Source organism: Pistacia vera, unplaced genomic scaffold (assembly GCF_008641045.1).
Source record: "Pistacia vera cultivar Batoury unplaced genomic scaffold, PisVer_v2 Contig36, whole genome shotgun sequence".
NCBI lineage: Eukaryota > Viridiplantae > Streptophyta > Magnoliopsida > Sapindales > Anacardiaceae > Pistacia > Pistacia vera.
The window spans coordinates 680,297-697,150 of record NW_022196179.1 but is presented as its reverse complement, the minus strand read 5'-3'; the positions used below and the strand labels follow the sequence as shown (position 1 = coordinate 697,150).

Genomic DNA, 16,854 nt, shown 5'->3' with positions numbered 1-16,854 from the left:
TGCAATGAGCGCGTTGGTCACAGCCTTATAGGCTATAGTGGATTATCAATTCTTTTTGGGTGATAATTAACTTTACTAAACCAAACACCATAGTTACCCTAGCCTCTGGCTTTTATCCGTTTTGTGTAAAGATTTAGCACTTTTAAGTTTGAACCAAGCAAGACCAAGCAAATTAAAAATCATGTTATTAAATATCTTAGGTTTTTCACAAATCATGTTAACATTTTAATTTTTTTACTTCAAATATGTTCACTGTTTACATATTTTATTCATCTTTCACATATTATTTCTCGGAAAGATAAATAACTTAAGATGAAAATTTTAACATTTTCAATATATTAATTAAATTAGCTACCTAATCCTATCAGCTTCAACTTTTAATTACCAATTTCCTCCAGTGAATTATACTTCTATTCTAAATTACTCATACATGCAACTTCTTTAGAAATAGATTTTGTCTCTTTGTATATGATGAACAATCTCTTCTTTTTCTGCCATAGAATTGTTTCGATTCTGCTGTAATATTGTAACAGCCGCTATGTGAAAATGGAAAGATATGTCGATGCAAATGGGCATGAATGATTGACGAATTATTAACTTTTACAATTCTCCAAGCCCTTCTTGTCTCATTAAATTATTAAAAATAAGTGTCTAATATTGCATGTGCCCCCCATTCTGTGTCTAAATTTTCCTGCCTCCAACAGACAGAATTCTGAGACTTTGTTGCTCCAACTGGATTTTGATTAGCACAACAATTGATTAATAATTTTCCTTTCAAAGGAGAAAGATAATAATCAATCTTAATTAATACGAGTGGTTGTGGTGGGTGCACCAGGATGAAGATTAATCATTCATATAAGGCTGCTGGGTCAGGACCATGATGAAACCATAAGCTTCTAAATTCCCAGTATTATATTTTAATATTGGTGTATTAAACAAAAAGCTTGATATATATATATATATAACAGCAACCTAACTGGATAAAGCATTTAAGATTAGGCTAGAAAATTTGAATAACGAGCTCTATTACTACTCAAAGTCAAATTAAGTAAAAGAGAGTTGTTGAGTGGACTATTATAATGTTTATTGTGTGAGATAATAACAGATTAACTCTTTTTCATCACTATTAAAGAGGAAAGGTTGCCATATCTTACACAAATCCAACCATTCCATCACTACAAGCTATAGCTCGTATTGGCAAGCTAGAAACTCAAAAATGAAAGGGCTTGAGTGATGACGTTTTGTTTCTTTCTTTTGCTTGTTGCTTCTCCTTCAGCTTTAGCTTCCAGGAAAGTTCCAAATACCCAAACCATGCAAACAAATTGTGCTTTATTCATGACATCCTTTTTGGTAGAACTCGCAACATTCTCTCTAATTCAACATCTTACAGAATTACAAATGCGACCAACCTAGGCAACTACCAGTTTGGCTCCCTCATTATTTTTGATGATCCCATTACCAAGATGAAAACCTCCGCTCTCCTCCGGTCGCCGCAGCTCAAGGGCTGTATGTTTACGATATGAGAACTGACTACAGTACATTCTTTGCATTTTCTTTGATTTTCAACTCGACTGAACATAAAGGTACTATCAATATCATGGGCTCCGACCCTTTAGGGGCGCCTACTCGGGATCTCTCAGTGGTTGGAGGAACTGGAGACTTTTTCATGGCTAGAGGTATTGTAACTTTCACAACTGAAGCATCGAAAGCATTGAGTATTTCCGCCTCAAGTGGATATTAAATTGTATGATGTTATTAGTTAGAGTTTATGTACTCGGCTCTCTTTAATTTTGCGATCGGATAATCTTGCTTCAGTAATTGTTGACAAGGAAGCTCGTGTAGTGTGCACAAATAAGCAACCTTGATTAAGGTTTGCAAATGTGTTTTTGTTTTAGTACCATTTGTAATAGAATAATCCAGTTTTATATGTTTGAGTGTTCTGGGAATTTTCCATGATTGACTTGCAAATATCTATAGACCCTTTAGCTGGTTTGTAATCTGAAAGTAAGATACGCATTCATAATGTATTATCGTTTTGGAAGTTAATGGTGGATTTAGTGATGTTAATTGGACACCTTTAATAATTTCATTTTCTGACAAGATTTGTTTCCATCTAAGAATCTGATTATAATTTAATGGACTTGTCACTCAATAAAATCCAATCAGCTCCCTCAATTTCGATTGTGACACAAACAATATTTCCAGGTCAACTCGGGACTCTTTCCAAGCTGGAGAGTCCATTTCTGACAGCGCACTATCACACTCTCTCTCTCGGAAGCATCATATTCATAACTTTAACACAACATTATACCTAACAGCACCATTCTTGCTACTAGCAAATTTGAGTATCCATGATTAAAATGGAAATCGTGAAATTAAACTGATCATCTTGTCCTTGACTTGTTTTCTTAGTGGGTTAGTACTCAGTTTCCTCTCACCTTTCCGAAATCAATGTTCATGTCATTTTCTTGCCTCTGGGTTAGTTAATTAACTATTTTTCTCGTTTATATAGTTCACTTGCCCATCCTTTCACTGTCTCTATCAACCATTGTTCTGAAATCTGTATCAAGTCGGTCTTTAGAAAAGTATGCTATCAATAATTACTTTACAAAAAAAATTAAAGAAACAAACTTAGATTTTTTTTTTTTTGGTGACTAGGGTGTCAGGTCATTTGTGCATAACTCAAGTAATTCATAGGCTTTGAAGTTAACAGCCAGGTAAACCTTCATGATCATCCTTATTAACAACTGAGGTGAATCGAACTAAGACTTTTAGGTAATATTCCAAGAGTCTCTATTCAATCACTGGGCCACCCAAAGATAGTTAACAACTCGTTGTTGAAATCCTGAGTCGAAGAGACTTAGAATTTTATGAAATTAATTATATGTCACTCTTTGAAGAACAAGCCGATTGGATCTTCCTGTATACTAGTGATCATTTAATAAAAATATTCTATTTTTTTCTTTTCCAAACTTTTAATTGCACATTGAAACTTTGGAGCTTTCACATGTGAGGATATATTGATTACTGGCAATGATGCCGTCTTGCTTTTCACTTAATTATAGATAAGATCTTGTTAAGAGATTGTGTTTAAGATGGCAAGATGATTTAACAAGAAAGCAAAATTCTATTAGCATTAATATACAGGTACTGGTCGGCTTCAAACTGAGAATGAACTCACCTACCATAACGCAACCTTTCACTTTACTCACTTTCATTTAAAGACCTCACCAACCACTATAAAGCAAAATCCACCCAAACCCCACCAATCTTCCACCAAATGAATCATAAACGGTGAAGATGAGACAGTTATGGGCCACATTCGATGTTCCCAGTGCATAATCCAAAACTCTACAAATTTATTTAAGTTCAAGCTAAGAATGCCCATTAGTTTATTAACTTCAACAGCTTTTTTATGATTGCTTGTTTAGAGGGACTACTGATGAGGGTATTGTCATCACTATGATCCTAGAAGATAAAATATGAGTGGGTATGTGATTATAAGTGGGTTTATCAATTTTCTGGGCTTCATCGTGAAGAGCAGTTAATTCAGATCAAGTCCAACAACTCCTGATTATTATAAGCTTTGAATGTTCATATTATAAGATTATTCAATGGCCTAATCGACTTGTTTTTCATTATTGACTTTTAACTAATTCATCATTCTTTATCCATTAAAAAAGCAATGGCCTTTTCACAAACCTAATAAAGTGCTCAGACTGATATACTAATATTCGAGCATATGTTTGTCGGCATAATGAGCCAGCTGCTCAACAAATTTATCCAATCCCTTTACTTAATTAGTATTATGTAAGTAATGAAGACTTATTTGAGAAAGAAACACCGCGGAGAACTAATATTCCAAGCGGAAAAACAAATGAGATAACATTTTTCTTTTCCAGTTTGTTCTTCTTCAAAGTTTGAGTTTAAACTGTTAAGTAGTAGCCGGTGATTGCTTGCCAGTTGGCCCATGAAGAAAAATCCGATTATGGAATCCCTGGAAGCTAGAACAATTGCTTACAAATTAAATGCCCTGCTTCTGATTATGCCCTTAGGCCTCCGTTTTTGTTTTATCCATAGAGTGAGTTTTTCAAAGCACAGATTGACCAAGAACGAATTAAACTCACCCCACAAAGCAGTTTTGAAACACAACAATGGGTCAAGAAGATGCAGAATTGTTACGTTTTTCTTGATTATGTTCCTTAGCATCCAATGCAAGGAAAATTAACAGTATAAACCAATTAAGAGTTAGTCCTATACTTCCATGATGTTATTTACAATGGCAAAAATAAGGACAACGCAACATCTGCAATAATCTAACCATTTTGGCAGGCGATTTTCATTTCGGAAACATTGCAGTTTTTGATGACCCCATTACTCTTGACAACCTTTTCACTCTAGGCCTGTTGGTAAAGCACAAGGCATGTACATATACGACACCAAAACACCTATACTACCTTCTTCGGCTTTTCATCTCTTCTTAACAGAACAGACCACCAAGGCTCCACAAATTTCATTGGAACCGATCCCACTCTGCTCAAAACCAGAGACATTTCAGTGTGGGTGGCACTGGAGACTTTTCATGCACCGTGGCATCACCACTTTAATGACTGGTGCATACGAAGGTGATGTCTACTTTCGTTTGCGTGTTGATATCTAATTTTATGACTGTTTGTAATTAATGATTTGATGTGAGAGTGAGATGGAAAAAACATGTGTGAAATGTTGTGTATTGTATTAATGAAGAGATTGAAAAAGAGTGTTTGAATTTGTCTATTTTTGTTTGTATCATTACATGTTTCTTTATTATTTACTTTGACCAATAATTTGCACGAGTTGTGTGCAACCAATATACTGCTTCTTGACAATGGAGAATAAATTAAGAATTTTGATTATTGAAGATGTTGGGTGAGAAGGTGTAATGGATCTGTTCGGTGATATAGGCAGCTCCACTTTTAATTTTTTTTTTTTTTTTTTTTTTTTTTTTTTTTTTTTTTTTTTTTTTTTTTTGTCTGGCTGCTTGATATAATGTAAGATTCTTTGGCAATAAGTCATCAGATCATTTGTATGTAGAAAACACAGCTTAGAAAATGAGCCAAAAAACAAAAAGGGGCCCGTGGGTGTCTGCTTGAATCATCCTAGCAAGATAGATTTCTGTAAAGCTATGTTCAATTTTGACGGCACTGAACTTTTATACTGTACAGTCAATCATCCTGGACGGTGGGTATTTTTAATATTACTATGGTGTACGTTTGCTTTAGGTTCATAAAGATAACAATGGAATATATCTTTTAATTCCGTATTATCACGTTTGTGTTGTCAATAAATGAAGATTTTGGTAATTTATCAATATCATAGTGAAAGTAATATAAGGGATAATTCAATTACCGTAGAAAAAGTGTATTTTTTTATTATTGGGTTAATCCATTGTTTATACCAATTTCATCCTTATTAATAATATTTGAAAACAAATGTCCTATTGTCTACAATACAGTTAGTCTAAACATACGAAATGACTTCTATAACCATAAATTATTTTTTAACAGATACCATCACTATTTAATGAATACTCTCAAATACCTCCAGTCACTCAAGACGACTGTCGGCCGTTGACTACCACAGTCGACCCGCCCTAACACTCCAGAACGGTGCCACATCGATAGATTGGCCGATCATGCACCGATTGGTTGTTTTTAACCAGATCAATGGTCGTTAATGGTCACAGATCTGACCGTTTTCGACCAGATCAACGACCATCTATAAGGATTACATACAAAATTGGGATCCTGATTTTATATATTAGTTGAGACAAGAACTGTAATCTCATAAGTGTTAAGAGTTGTCGACACTTTAGTATTGATGTTACACAGACGCATTCAGAGGTTTTGTTGACTTCATTGTAAAACGAGAGAGTTGAGTCAATATTGAATAATATTGACTCTACTGAACGTAATTTACATTGGATAACTAGGATAATTACTTTTATTACTTCTTCTCTTTACTGTTTGTGCTTGTTTGTTTATTGTTTTTTTTGTCTCGTATTACTCTATGTTTCCTTCAATAAAAATATAGATCAAACAATCCTCATCTTTATCTATTTAATTTCTTTCAAGGGCGGCGGAATTTGTGGACATCCACCCAACACCCCTTGAGCAACCTCTTAAAGCGCGAGTGGTCAACAGTTGAAATGGGCAATTTCAGCCCATACCATGTTCTTCAGGCAATTGAACCCCAAGCTCATAGGTCAACCAATATGATCACAAGAAAAGGAAACTTTTGCTGGAAATAAATAAAATGTTCAAGATAAAACAAATTTAAGAGAAAAGTAAGAGAGTTTGCATTGTTGCCTCTCAAACTTTCGGGTGTAACATACAATAATTGCAATTATTTACCATAAGCGAGGAATCGTGGCTTCAGATTTCCTTTTGGATGTAGGGAAGAAATGAAATTTGAAAAGGAAAAATATGTCATGTTTGACAATTTGGACAAGCTTATATACACACTAAGGGATCTCTTCCACCTAACTTACGATTTTCTTTGAAATTCTCTTTACTACTTCGGTTGATTAATTTAATTCTATTATAGTGAACTTTCGTCCCTAGTTTGAACAGAAAGTTTTCATAACAAAAGAAAGAACCCTTGCATTTCAATGAAGAAGAAGTTGCGTAAACGCTCTTCATTTGCCTAGTTAATTAACTAAACTACACCAAACAGAAAATAACATTATAATTTGTGTATTAATTAGAATAAGTTTTGGCTGTTATACTGGATTTAGTGGTGACATTCTTGGAAGTTAGCTAACTAAGAAAAGTCCGATTACGGAATCCCTTGATGGCTGGAACAATTTCATACAAAGATGCCCTGCTTCTATTATGCCCTTAGCCCTCATTTTTGTCTTTAAACTACTCACCCTAGTGTATAAAGAGCACGATTGACGAAGAACGATTAAACCCAACCCCAACTAGTTTTAAAGAACACAACAATGGTGTCAAGAAGAGCAGAATTCTGTTTTTTTTTAATTATGTTTCTTGCAGCATCCAATGCAAGGAATTAAACAGTATAAGCCATGCAAGGAGTTAGTCTTATACTTTCATGTGTTATATACATGGCAACAACAAGGACAACGCAACATCTGCAATTGTGGCAGCGCCACACGAGGCTAATTTAACCATTTTAGCAGGCCATTTCATTTCGGAAACATAGCAGTTTTCGATGATCCCATTACTCTTGACAACAATTTTCACTCCAAGCCTGTTGGTAGAGCACAAGGCATGTACATGTACGATAGCAAAAAAACCTTCACGGCTTGGCTAGGATTTTCATTCCTCCTTAACAGCACACATCACCAGGGCTCCATAAATTTCTTGGAGCCGATCCCATATGGTCAAAACCAGAGACATTTCTGTGGTGAGTGGCACTGGAGATTTTTTCATCACCGTGGCATCGCTACTAAATGACTGATGCATATGAAGGTGAAGTCTACTTTCGTTGCGTGTTGACATCAAATTTTATGAATTTGGTAGTTATTAGGCAAACATGATTTGACTTTCAGTCTATTACGTGTAATTTGTGGAAAAAATATGTGGTGAAATGTTGTATATTTATGAGATTGAATAAAAGTTATGGTTTGGTCTTCCTCCAGAGTCTTATTTTATTTGTATTATATGTTTCTTTTTACTTCTGTTACCAATTAAAAACCTGTATTATGATGTACAACTAAAGATATCTGCTTCTTGACATGTGACTAAATTAAGAATTTGATGTGTAATGGATTTGTTTGGTGTACAGGCAGCTCTACTTCTTAATTTTTCTTTTATATCTGGTTCTTCTGGAAAATAATTTTAATTAAGGGCATCCGGTCATCTCTATGTATAAAACACAGCTAAGCATATTGAGTGAAAAAACAAAATGAGGGCCCGATGGACTCTTCCTGAATATCCTATCAAAAGATGGACTTGTCTGTAAAGCTATGCTCAATTTTGACTGGATTGTCATTATTAATAATTAATAATCATGTCTGAAAATTTTAACGTGTAGAAGTTGTGAGCTTCATAAAATATAAAATCCATTCCAACACTGATTACTTATTTGTTTTTAGTCTACATGTTAAAAACTTTAATACGTCTGAATTTGAGATTTATATATTATAGTATATACAAGTAGAGAAAAAATGAATATAATGTAAAAGGAGATACAATGTCTAATTTTATTGTCGTTAATATGTTTACAGAACAAGAACTGCAAACAACTAAACGCAAGCTTTGTTTATAGTGGGTATACTAGGTTTTCTTCAGTAACGAAAAATTGTAAACCTCCTATTATTATTTTATTATTATTATTATTTTAAAAAGATAGAGACAATACTTCTTATCCCTTCTTTACTAACTTTTATGTGCAATTCGCATTTGATCAAACATGACCCTTTTTAAAGTGAGACACTATTTCGAACTGACCAATTACGAGTTGACATTCGTGTTTTATAGAAAATTAATAAGAAGGTTTGTGAATGTAGTATTACTGGTTTTTTTTTTTTATTTTTAAAAGAACGGCTAGAAATAGTGGATATCCACCACACAACATCCTTTGCAACTCAATTACGCAACAATAGAAATGGGCTTTTCAGCCCATAATCACTTCTCCATGTAAATTGAAGCCCAAGTTTGATGGGAAATTTGAATCATAATCTCATAGGTCCAACCAAATATTTTTTTAAGAAAAAAAAAAATTTAATATATTGTTTATATTGAGTTGAGCTAATTAATTTTGTTTCTATTAATGTATATTGCCGAGATTGGTATACCATGATTATTTCACTGTGGCCAGATAACTCATGGATATCAATCTTGGAATTATAATTATATTAAATTTTTTTATGATTGATTCAAACATATTTATATAAACAAGCAAGTAATGTGGTAGAAGAAAAGTTAAGCTGAAATTATTTGCGGATGATTAATGTAATTAATTTGTAAATTCGATATCATAATTTCCTAGTAATTTGGTATAGTGGCAATTAAAATTTGAAAAAGGGAAAATATTTAAAGTTTGACAATCTGGGCAGGATTAATGTATATACTAAATGGAACTAGGGAATCTTCCACCTAACTCACGATTTTATTTGAAATTGTGTTGAGTGGTTAGGTTGAGTAAACGGTTCATTTCTTAGACAAAAGACGTTAAGCTTTCATCTTCAATACGGCCCTCACTTTCTTAAAGTCTTGCATCGCCACTGATTTCTTTTCAGAAATATTACAACGACTTAAGAGTTGGTAGAAAGAAAAAAGGAAAGTTAATTTCAGTTATTGAGCATGCTGCATGGCAATCATGGCTTCCGTAATATTTTAGGTGGATATGGGGAAAAATCATGATATCCAGCTCGAGAATTTTTAGAATCTGATTGGACCTTTGTAAAAATAAGGTATGGATTGCCCATTAATACTGCTGAAAACAAAATATATTATTAGTTATATGTTGATGTTGTCATTTGCGCCAACGAGAAGTGCGTAAGATCCTTGATGGAATTCTACATAGGATTTTGTATAAAATTCATAACTTCGATGCTGGATTGATGAACAAATAGTAGATCAAACAACAACACGGGAAAATGATTTTTAAAATGTTTCGGATGCTCAATGTAAATCTTACTTCTACTGTTCTTGTATTGTTTTCTATGTTTTTGCTATGCAAGTACAGTTTACTAAGTATGAATAAGATCAGATTTCTTATTTGAGTAAAAAGCATGTTTCTATACTATTATAATGACAAACTTATAAATAAAGTTAACCTAAAAATAATGACACACGGTGTAAAGCCATGTTTCAGGGATTTACCGCACAGCAAGTTAATGCTCAAGTTAGTTAATCATGATTCACCTTTCTAATGTTGTTTCATTGTTAATTATAAAAAGTAGGACATAATATTATGCGGAAAAAATGGATCGGCAATAATGGGGTGTAGCTAGACTAGAAATAGAAAGAAAATTTAATGAGAAAAACGTGTACTCAAAGTAAATTCCCCTAAAAGATTTCCATTATGATTATATCCTTACATCAAAATTTTATTTAATAAATGATATTATATCAGGAAAATTCCTCTGATAGCAACACTGTGCAAGCATTATTATCCATATCCAAAAGGGTTTTGAATCTGCAAATGATCATTGACAAAATGAAACTAAAAGCTTCAGGTTTGGATGATACTTTCTAATTATTTAATCCATGAAACCTACCAAAAAACAAAGAGTTAATTAAGGACTCTTAACTAACTCTGAGAACATTTAGTTGTGTTACGTAATCTTCATTACAGGAAATCCTTAGCCTAGTCGTAGAGTAGAGATGAAGCAAACAGCTGAAAAAAAGTTGGTTCAATACATAATATATAGTTCTTAATTCAATGTAGGGCTACCCCTTCGCCAATAATATGCCTTAAAAGCCAAGCTTTATAAAGTTATTGATCTTATGTTAAAGTTTTAGCAACCACAATTCGAGGAATCCTATATAAGTGTATTAATTTTGTGATAAAATTCCCCATTGCCTCACACCAATTGTTACACTATTTCATTCTTTTTCTCTTTCTAGCAATGGAAGCTAAAAGGCTCATAACATCTCTCTTTCTCATCATCATACTCTCATTATCCTCCGTTGAACCCACCAAAAAAATTAGGGCTCGTAACCCTTGTAAAAGGCTAGTGTTTTATTTCCATGACATACTTTACAATGGTAAGAACGCAGAGAATGCAACTTCAGCCATTGTAGGTGCACCAGCTTGGGGCAACACGACTATCTTAGCGGGACAAAGCCATTTCGGCAACGTGGTCGTGTTCGATGACCCAATTACCTTAGACAACAATCTGCATTCGACCCCAGTTGGACGTGCACAAGGGTTTTATTTATATGACAAGAAGGATATTTTTACATCTTGGCTTGGTTTCTCATTTGTGTTCAATTCTACTGGGCATAAGGGTAGCATAAACTTTGCCGGGGCTGATCCATTGATGAATAAGACTAGGGATATTTCGGTGATTGGAGGAACTGGTGACTTCTTCATGGCTAGAGGAATTGCCACTCTGATGACTGATGCATTCGAGGGAGAAGTATATTTTAGGCTTTGCGTTGATATTAAACTGTATGAATGCTGGTGATCTGTTTGCCTGCCCCCTTTTTAATTCTAAGTTTTTCTTGTTTCATGTTGAGAAGTTACATCAATGAAACTTCATATAATTGAGCTCGTCCATTTTGCTTATACTAATTCTTCACTTTGGCTTCAATTCGGAAATTAATCAAATTCGATTTATAAATATATAATTGCATTACAATCTACAAGTTGTTCTTTATTCTGTGAATTGTGTCTCTTATCAGTTTCGGTAGAAGTACTAGTTCCAAGTGGGGATAAAGAAGAGAAAACCAAACTTTAAATATTGGGCTACCTAGCTCCTTAACTTTGCTCAATCAATATAATTATTTAGCTTACACCCACACTCGATCCCTATCAGGGCTGAATCTACAGAAATGGCTTTGAATAAAATTTTTAGACATTAATACTCGTAGTCAATAAAGATCCTAAGCATTTTCTTAATTTATATGAAGATTTTATATATAGTGAGATATAATTAATGAAATTTAATGGACCAATTGGAACTGATAGCAGATCAGTAGAATTCTACATGTACCACATCTGGTTTACACTAAGAAAGTTGTTGACTTGTTTCCAATGGTGTAACTTTTATCGTTGATAATAATTATAAAGAGATATTCTATAATAATAATAATAATTAAGATAGAATTTTTATGAAGACTAAAAAAGTTATAGTAAAACATGCCATAATAATATTATTACAATTTTATCATTTATGTAATTTACTTGTAAAAGAATCATGTTGTAACAAACCAATAAACACAATTCAACCAACAGATCACAAAATCACAAGAAATCAAACCAACACACAACATATGTTTTATCGTAGTTTACTTATCCAGATTGGATAAGCTACGTCTACGTTGAGCTCCGGAAATGGGAGAGCTCATGACACTACTATTAGAACAAGATTCAAACAGTAACCAGTACAAATCAAGATCACACCCTCACTGATCTACACGAAAATCACTCAGTAACTAACCCTAAGGAAACTCACAAGGAATCCTCAAATCACAAGAGCAAAAGACTCTCTTGATTGACTAAACACTTAACCAATCTACCCAAGTTCCAATGATTTCCCAGAATTTGTGTAAACCCTAACAGAGAACAATATGAACCTTTCGAAGAGAAAAACCCAAATTGCGCAACCCTGATTTCAACTATTCATCCACTTATATACCGTTGACTCCTTTGAAAATTCTCAGCCGTTGGATCTGAACTTGTTCAATGCCCAGGATTCAACTTATGTTGTCTCAAAACGCAACGTTTCATTTAAGCCTTAAAGTGATGTCGTTTTAGTCTTCACTTCAACAATCTCCACCTTGAAGACTTGAAACACCCAGTAGTGCAGTGTGCTCTAAGCCATATCCCTCATAGCTCCAAATTATGTTGGTTTACTCCATTGACAACAACTTTAAGCAGTGCTTGAATTTTGTTGGTGTGATGATCTTTGTTTCCGTATCGGCTGGATTTTCTTCAGTGGGTACTTTTTTCAACTCAACTACTCCTTGGGCAACCAAGTCTCTCACAAAATGAAATCTCACGTCTACATGCTTGGTCCTTTCATGATAGACTGGGTTTTTACTCAGATGTATTGCACTCTGGCTGTCTAAGTAGATTGTAACCTTCCCACCAATTAGGTTTGCTTCTGACATCATTCCTTGTAGCCACACAGCCTCCTTAAACACATCAGCAATGGCTATGTATTCGGCCTCTCTTGATGAAAGTGCTACTATGGGCTGCAATTGTGATTTCCAGCATATGCAGCTTCCACCAAGTGTGAAACAATAAGCAGTTGTGGATTTTCTGGTGTCTTTATCACCTGCAAAATCTGAATCTACAAACCCAACAAGATCAAGCATAGTAGTGTTCTTGCAGTACTTTAAACAAACATTTAATGAGCTGTTAATGTATCTAAAAACCCATTTCAGGGCAATCCAATGCTCATTACCAGGGTTGGCCATAAATATGCTAAGTAGAGATATAGCAAAAGACAGATCAGGTATAGTGCTTATCATCGCATACATTATAGAGCCAATTACATTTGAGTAAGGGATATCATTCATCTTTATTATCTCAGCTTCAGTTTTGGGAAATTGGTCTTTACTAAGCATAAAATGATTTGCTAAGGGCATGGAGATTGGTTTTGAGTCAGTCATACCAAACTTATTTACCAATTTCTGCAAGTAAGCATTCTGTTCAAGTTTTAGACAATTATTTCTCCTATCTCTAGATATCACCATTCCTAGAATTTTCTTAGCATTTCCTAGGTCTTTCATGTCAAATTCTAAGCTCAGTTTCTTCTTCAGATCTTGTATTCTAGACTTGGATCTACTAATTAATAACACATCATCAACATACAACAGGAGGTAAATTGGCAATTTTTATCCAAGTCAAAGTAGAAGCAGCTGTCATATCTGCTTCTCCTAAACCCCAGGCCCACTATAAAGGTATCAAATCTTTTGTACCATTGCCTAGGGGCTTGTTTGAGGCCATATAGAGACTTATGTAACAAGCATACATGCTTTGGCACCATATAGTCAATGAATCCTATAGGCTGACACATATAAATTTGCTCATCTAAATTTCCATGAAGAAATACAGTGGTTAGATCTAGCTGTTCTAATTCTAAGTTTTGGTGAGCAGCAATGGAAAGCATAAGTCTGATGGTTTTGTATTTCACCACTGGGAAAAGACTTCATTGAAGTCTATTCCCTCTCTTTGGGTATAATCTTTGGCAACCAGCCTGGCTTTATATCTAGGGGGGATCATAAATAGAAATGCCATCTTTTAGTTTATAAAGCCACTTACATTGAATCAGTTTCTAGTCTTTGGGTTTGGGTACCAAAGACCAGGTTTTGTTTACCTCTAGTGAGTGCATCTCCTCCCTCATTGCTGCTTCCCACTTGTCTTTGTCTTTAGACTTCATAGCCTCATCATATGTTTCAGGTTCTGTTATTTGGACTTCTGTACCTGCAAGCAAGGCAGTAAAAATTATTTCAGCATAAGAATAACGTGTAGGTGGCCTTACCTCTCTCTTGGTTCTGTCCCTTGCAAGTTGGTACTGTTGTAGATCAACTAGTTGATGTTCTAGGATTTCTGGTTGTCCAGGTTCAAGGTGTTCTATTTTAGCTTCAGTTTGAGGGTTTGAATCAGATTGAGTAGGGTTAACCTACTGTGTCTGAGGCTCCACCTTAATTTGTGTACTACCTATAGGGCTGGGAGATGTTTCAGTGTGTTTGATGATTCCTTGATCAGTGGTAAATCTTTTACAAGGGAATTCACTCTCATTGAACACTACATGATGGGAATGCAAAATGTCATATTTACCCCCCTTAATATTTAGTCTTTTATACGTATTTGTTGCCTAAATGTACTCATTATTATTCTATTTTGATTTAGGATGCAAATGGAGGCGTTAATTGCAAAACGGAACTAATTAAGTGAATTCAGACAGTTTCGACGTTGTTTCGTAATCTGGGCATAACTCTCTCATCCGAGCTCCAATTGAGATGACTCAAAATCTGTGGAACGCTAAGAAATATATCTACAACTTTCATGTTTTGAGTTTGGAGAGATACTCACTGCATCAAGGTTGTAATTGAGCTTGAAGTTGACACATCTGCATTGGACGTCCTGGAGCATTCTGCCTTGTCATGAAAATCAATTCGGCAGTTTATTATTGGAAGATTTGAGGACATGTGGCACGCAAGTTACAGCTCAGAATCACCACTTTCCTATTTTATTTTAGGATTTTATCTTATTTTAAATTAATTAGAATCAAATTAGGATTAATGTTATTTTAGGATATTAGAATATTTCTTTTAGGAGATTTAGTGGGATTCAAATACTGGAACTGGATTTTTGTAAAAAGGGATGAGATTAGGGTTTTGAGGGGAACCACGCCTCTCTATTCTCTTCTCTGGAATTTTTCTTTCTTTTTGAGTTTTGATTATGGCCATGAGCAGCTAAAAGTTTTGTAACTTGGTCATCGGAAACGGAGACCTTGGAATCAACCAACTGTGAGATCTAATCTATTTTATTTTAGTGTTCAATTTTCGTGTTTGAGTATTTAATGTTATACTGTGCATATCTTCATGATTGATGCATTTAATTACTAGGAGGCCTACTAGTGTATTATTTGTTGCAATCTGCTGCTAAGTTTGATATCAAATCCGTAATTGTTTGATCCCTCTAACTTGTGAAGCAATTAGGGTTAATAATTTGCTGCGTCAGGAATTAGTAATCTTAAGAAGAACATTCAACTAAATTAAATACAACCGCTTGTGTTTGTGTTGTTTAGCTTCATTGATTTCTCTAATTCTTAAGACTGCCATTAGATTAAATCTTTAGCGCTTGTCTAGGGTTGTTTAATGGTAAGATTAATTAAGAACGCTTGTTTCCTAATTAATTACAATTAAGGAGAGATAGGAAAATAATTCCAACGTGACTATTCAGGGTATGAATTGATTTAATTTTGCATCAATGATCAGTTGTAAGATTCCGATGGTGGATGTTGACGGAGACCAAGATTCGTTATATTAATTGATTTTGAATTGAATTGTTTTTGTTTTTGTTTTTGGCTAAGATTGTTTTCTGTTTTACTTAAAACCCCCCCAACCTTATTCACATCATAGAAAATTTGGCTAGACACTCTTCGTGGGATCGACTCTTGCTTACCCTATTTACAGTTCAGTAGTTAGGTTAGGAAAGTTTTTAATCTTGGTTGCCTACGACAGCATACCAGATTTTGGCGTCGTTTCCGGGGAGTGATTCTAGTAGATTTTTTCGTGTTTTTGTGATTTTTTTTATTGCGTTTTTGTTATTTTTTTATTTTGCAGAAAAAAAAGAGAAATTGTGAACAGTAGTACTGTTTCAGATGAACAGTAGTACTATTCATAAGGAAAATTTTGGTTGAGTTAGGAGTGCTGCGAGTACCCGTTTCGAAGAAAACGACATTCTGAGCAAAACTAGAATTTCTAGCCCCACCCTCTTGAGGCCAAATTCGAATGTTTTGATAGGGTTTTTGGTGTTTTCGTGTTTCTAGCCATTTTATTTTATTTTATTTTTAAATTTCTAGTTAGTTTTCATTTTTTGTCATTTATTCTAATTCTTTTATGAGGTTTTTTTTTGTATGACCAGGTCCTCTCATCTTGGTGATTTAACATTCGATCCAGAAATTGAGAGCACTTTGCGTAGGTTAAGGAAGAAAGCTCGGAGAAATTCTGAGGAAAGCAATTTGGCTTTTGATTCCCAATTTACTAGCAACGCTGATTTAGAAGAGGAGGACGTCATGGCTAGAAATCAGACTTTGAAAGAGCTTGCTGCTCCTGATTTGAATCAAGCACCTTTATGCATAACGTTTCCTATTTTAGATGCTACTAATGCTTTTGAATTAAAATTTGGACTAATACATCTCTTGCCCACTTTTCAAGGTCTTACAGGTGAAGATCCTCACAAGCATCTAAAGGAGCTTCATGTGGTTTGCAAGAGTATGAAACCTACGGGGGTGACCAAGGAGCAAATTAAATTAAGAGCTTTCCTGTTTTCTTTGAAGGATTCGGCTAAGGATTGGCTTTATTATCTACCCTCCGGAACTATAACCACATGGAACGAGATGAAGAGATTATTTTTGGAGAAATATTTTCTAGCTTCGAGGGCAGCCAACATCCGGAAAGAAATTTGTGGTGTAAGGCAGCATAACGGAGAGTCCCTACATGA

At 34.5% G+C, this 16,854-nt stretch overlaps 1 protein-coding gene and 2 pseudogenes across 1 annotated transcript; all 3 read left to right on the top strand.

Moving 5' to 3' along the window:
* Positions 1 to 1,233: 1,233 nt before the first annotated feature.
* On the top strand, positions 1,234 to 4,678 carry LOC116139844 (annotated as a pseudogene).
* Positions 4,679 to 6,187: 1,509 nt separating this feature from the next.
* On the top strand, positions 6,188 to 7,530 carry LOC116139843 (annotated as a pseudogene).
* A 3,027-nt stretch (positions 7,531 to 10,557) lies between these two features.
* Positions 10,558 to 11,219, top strand: LOC116139970 (disease resistance response protein 206-like). Its single transcript, XM_031425619.1, has one exon. It carries the CDS (start codon positions 10,580 to 10,582, stop codon positions 11,138 to 11,140), a length of 561 nt encoding a protein of 186 aa, XP_031281479.1. The 5' UTR covers positions 10,558 to 10,579; the 3' UTR covers positions 11,141 to 11,219.
* The last annotated feature ends 5,635 nt before the right edge of the window (positions 11,220 to 16,854 follow it).

Bases quoted from the DNA above. Each gene is read 5' to 3' on its own strand.
- LOC116139970 (XM_031425619.1), top strand. From the start codon at position 10,580: ATGGAAGCTAAAAGGCTCATAACATCTCTCTTTCTCATCATCATACTC.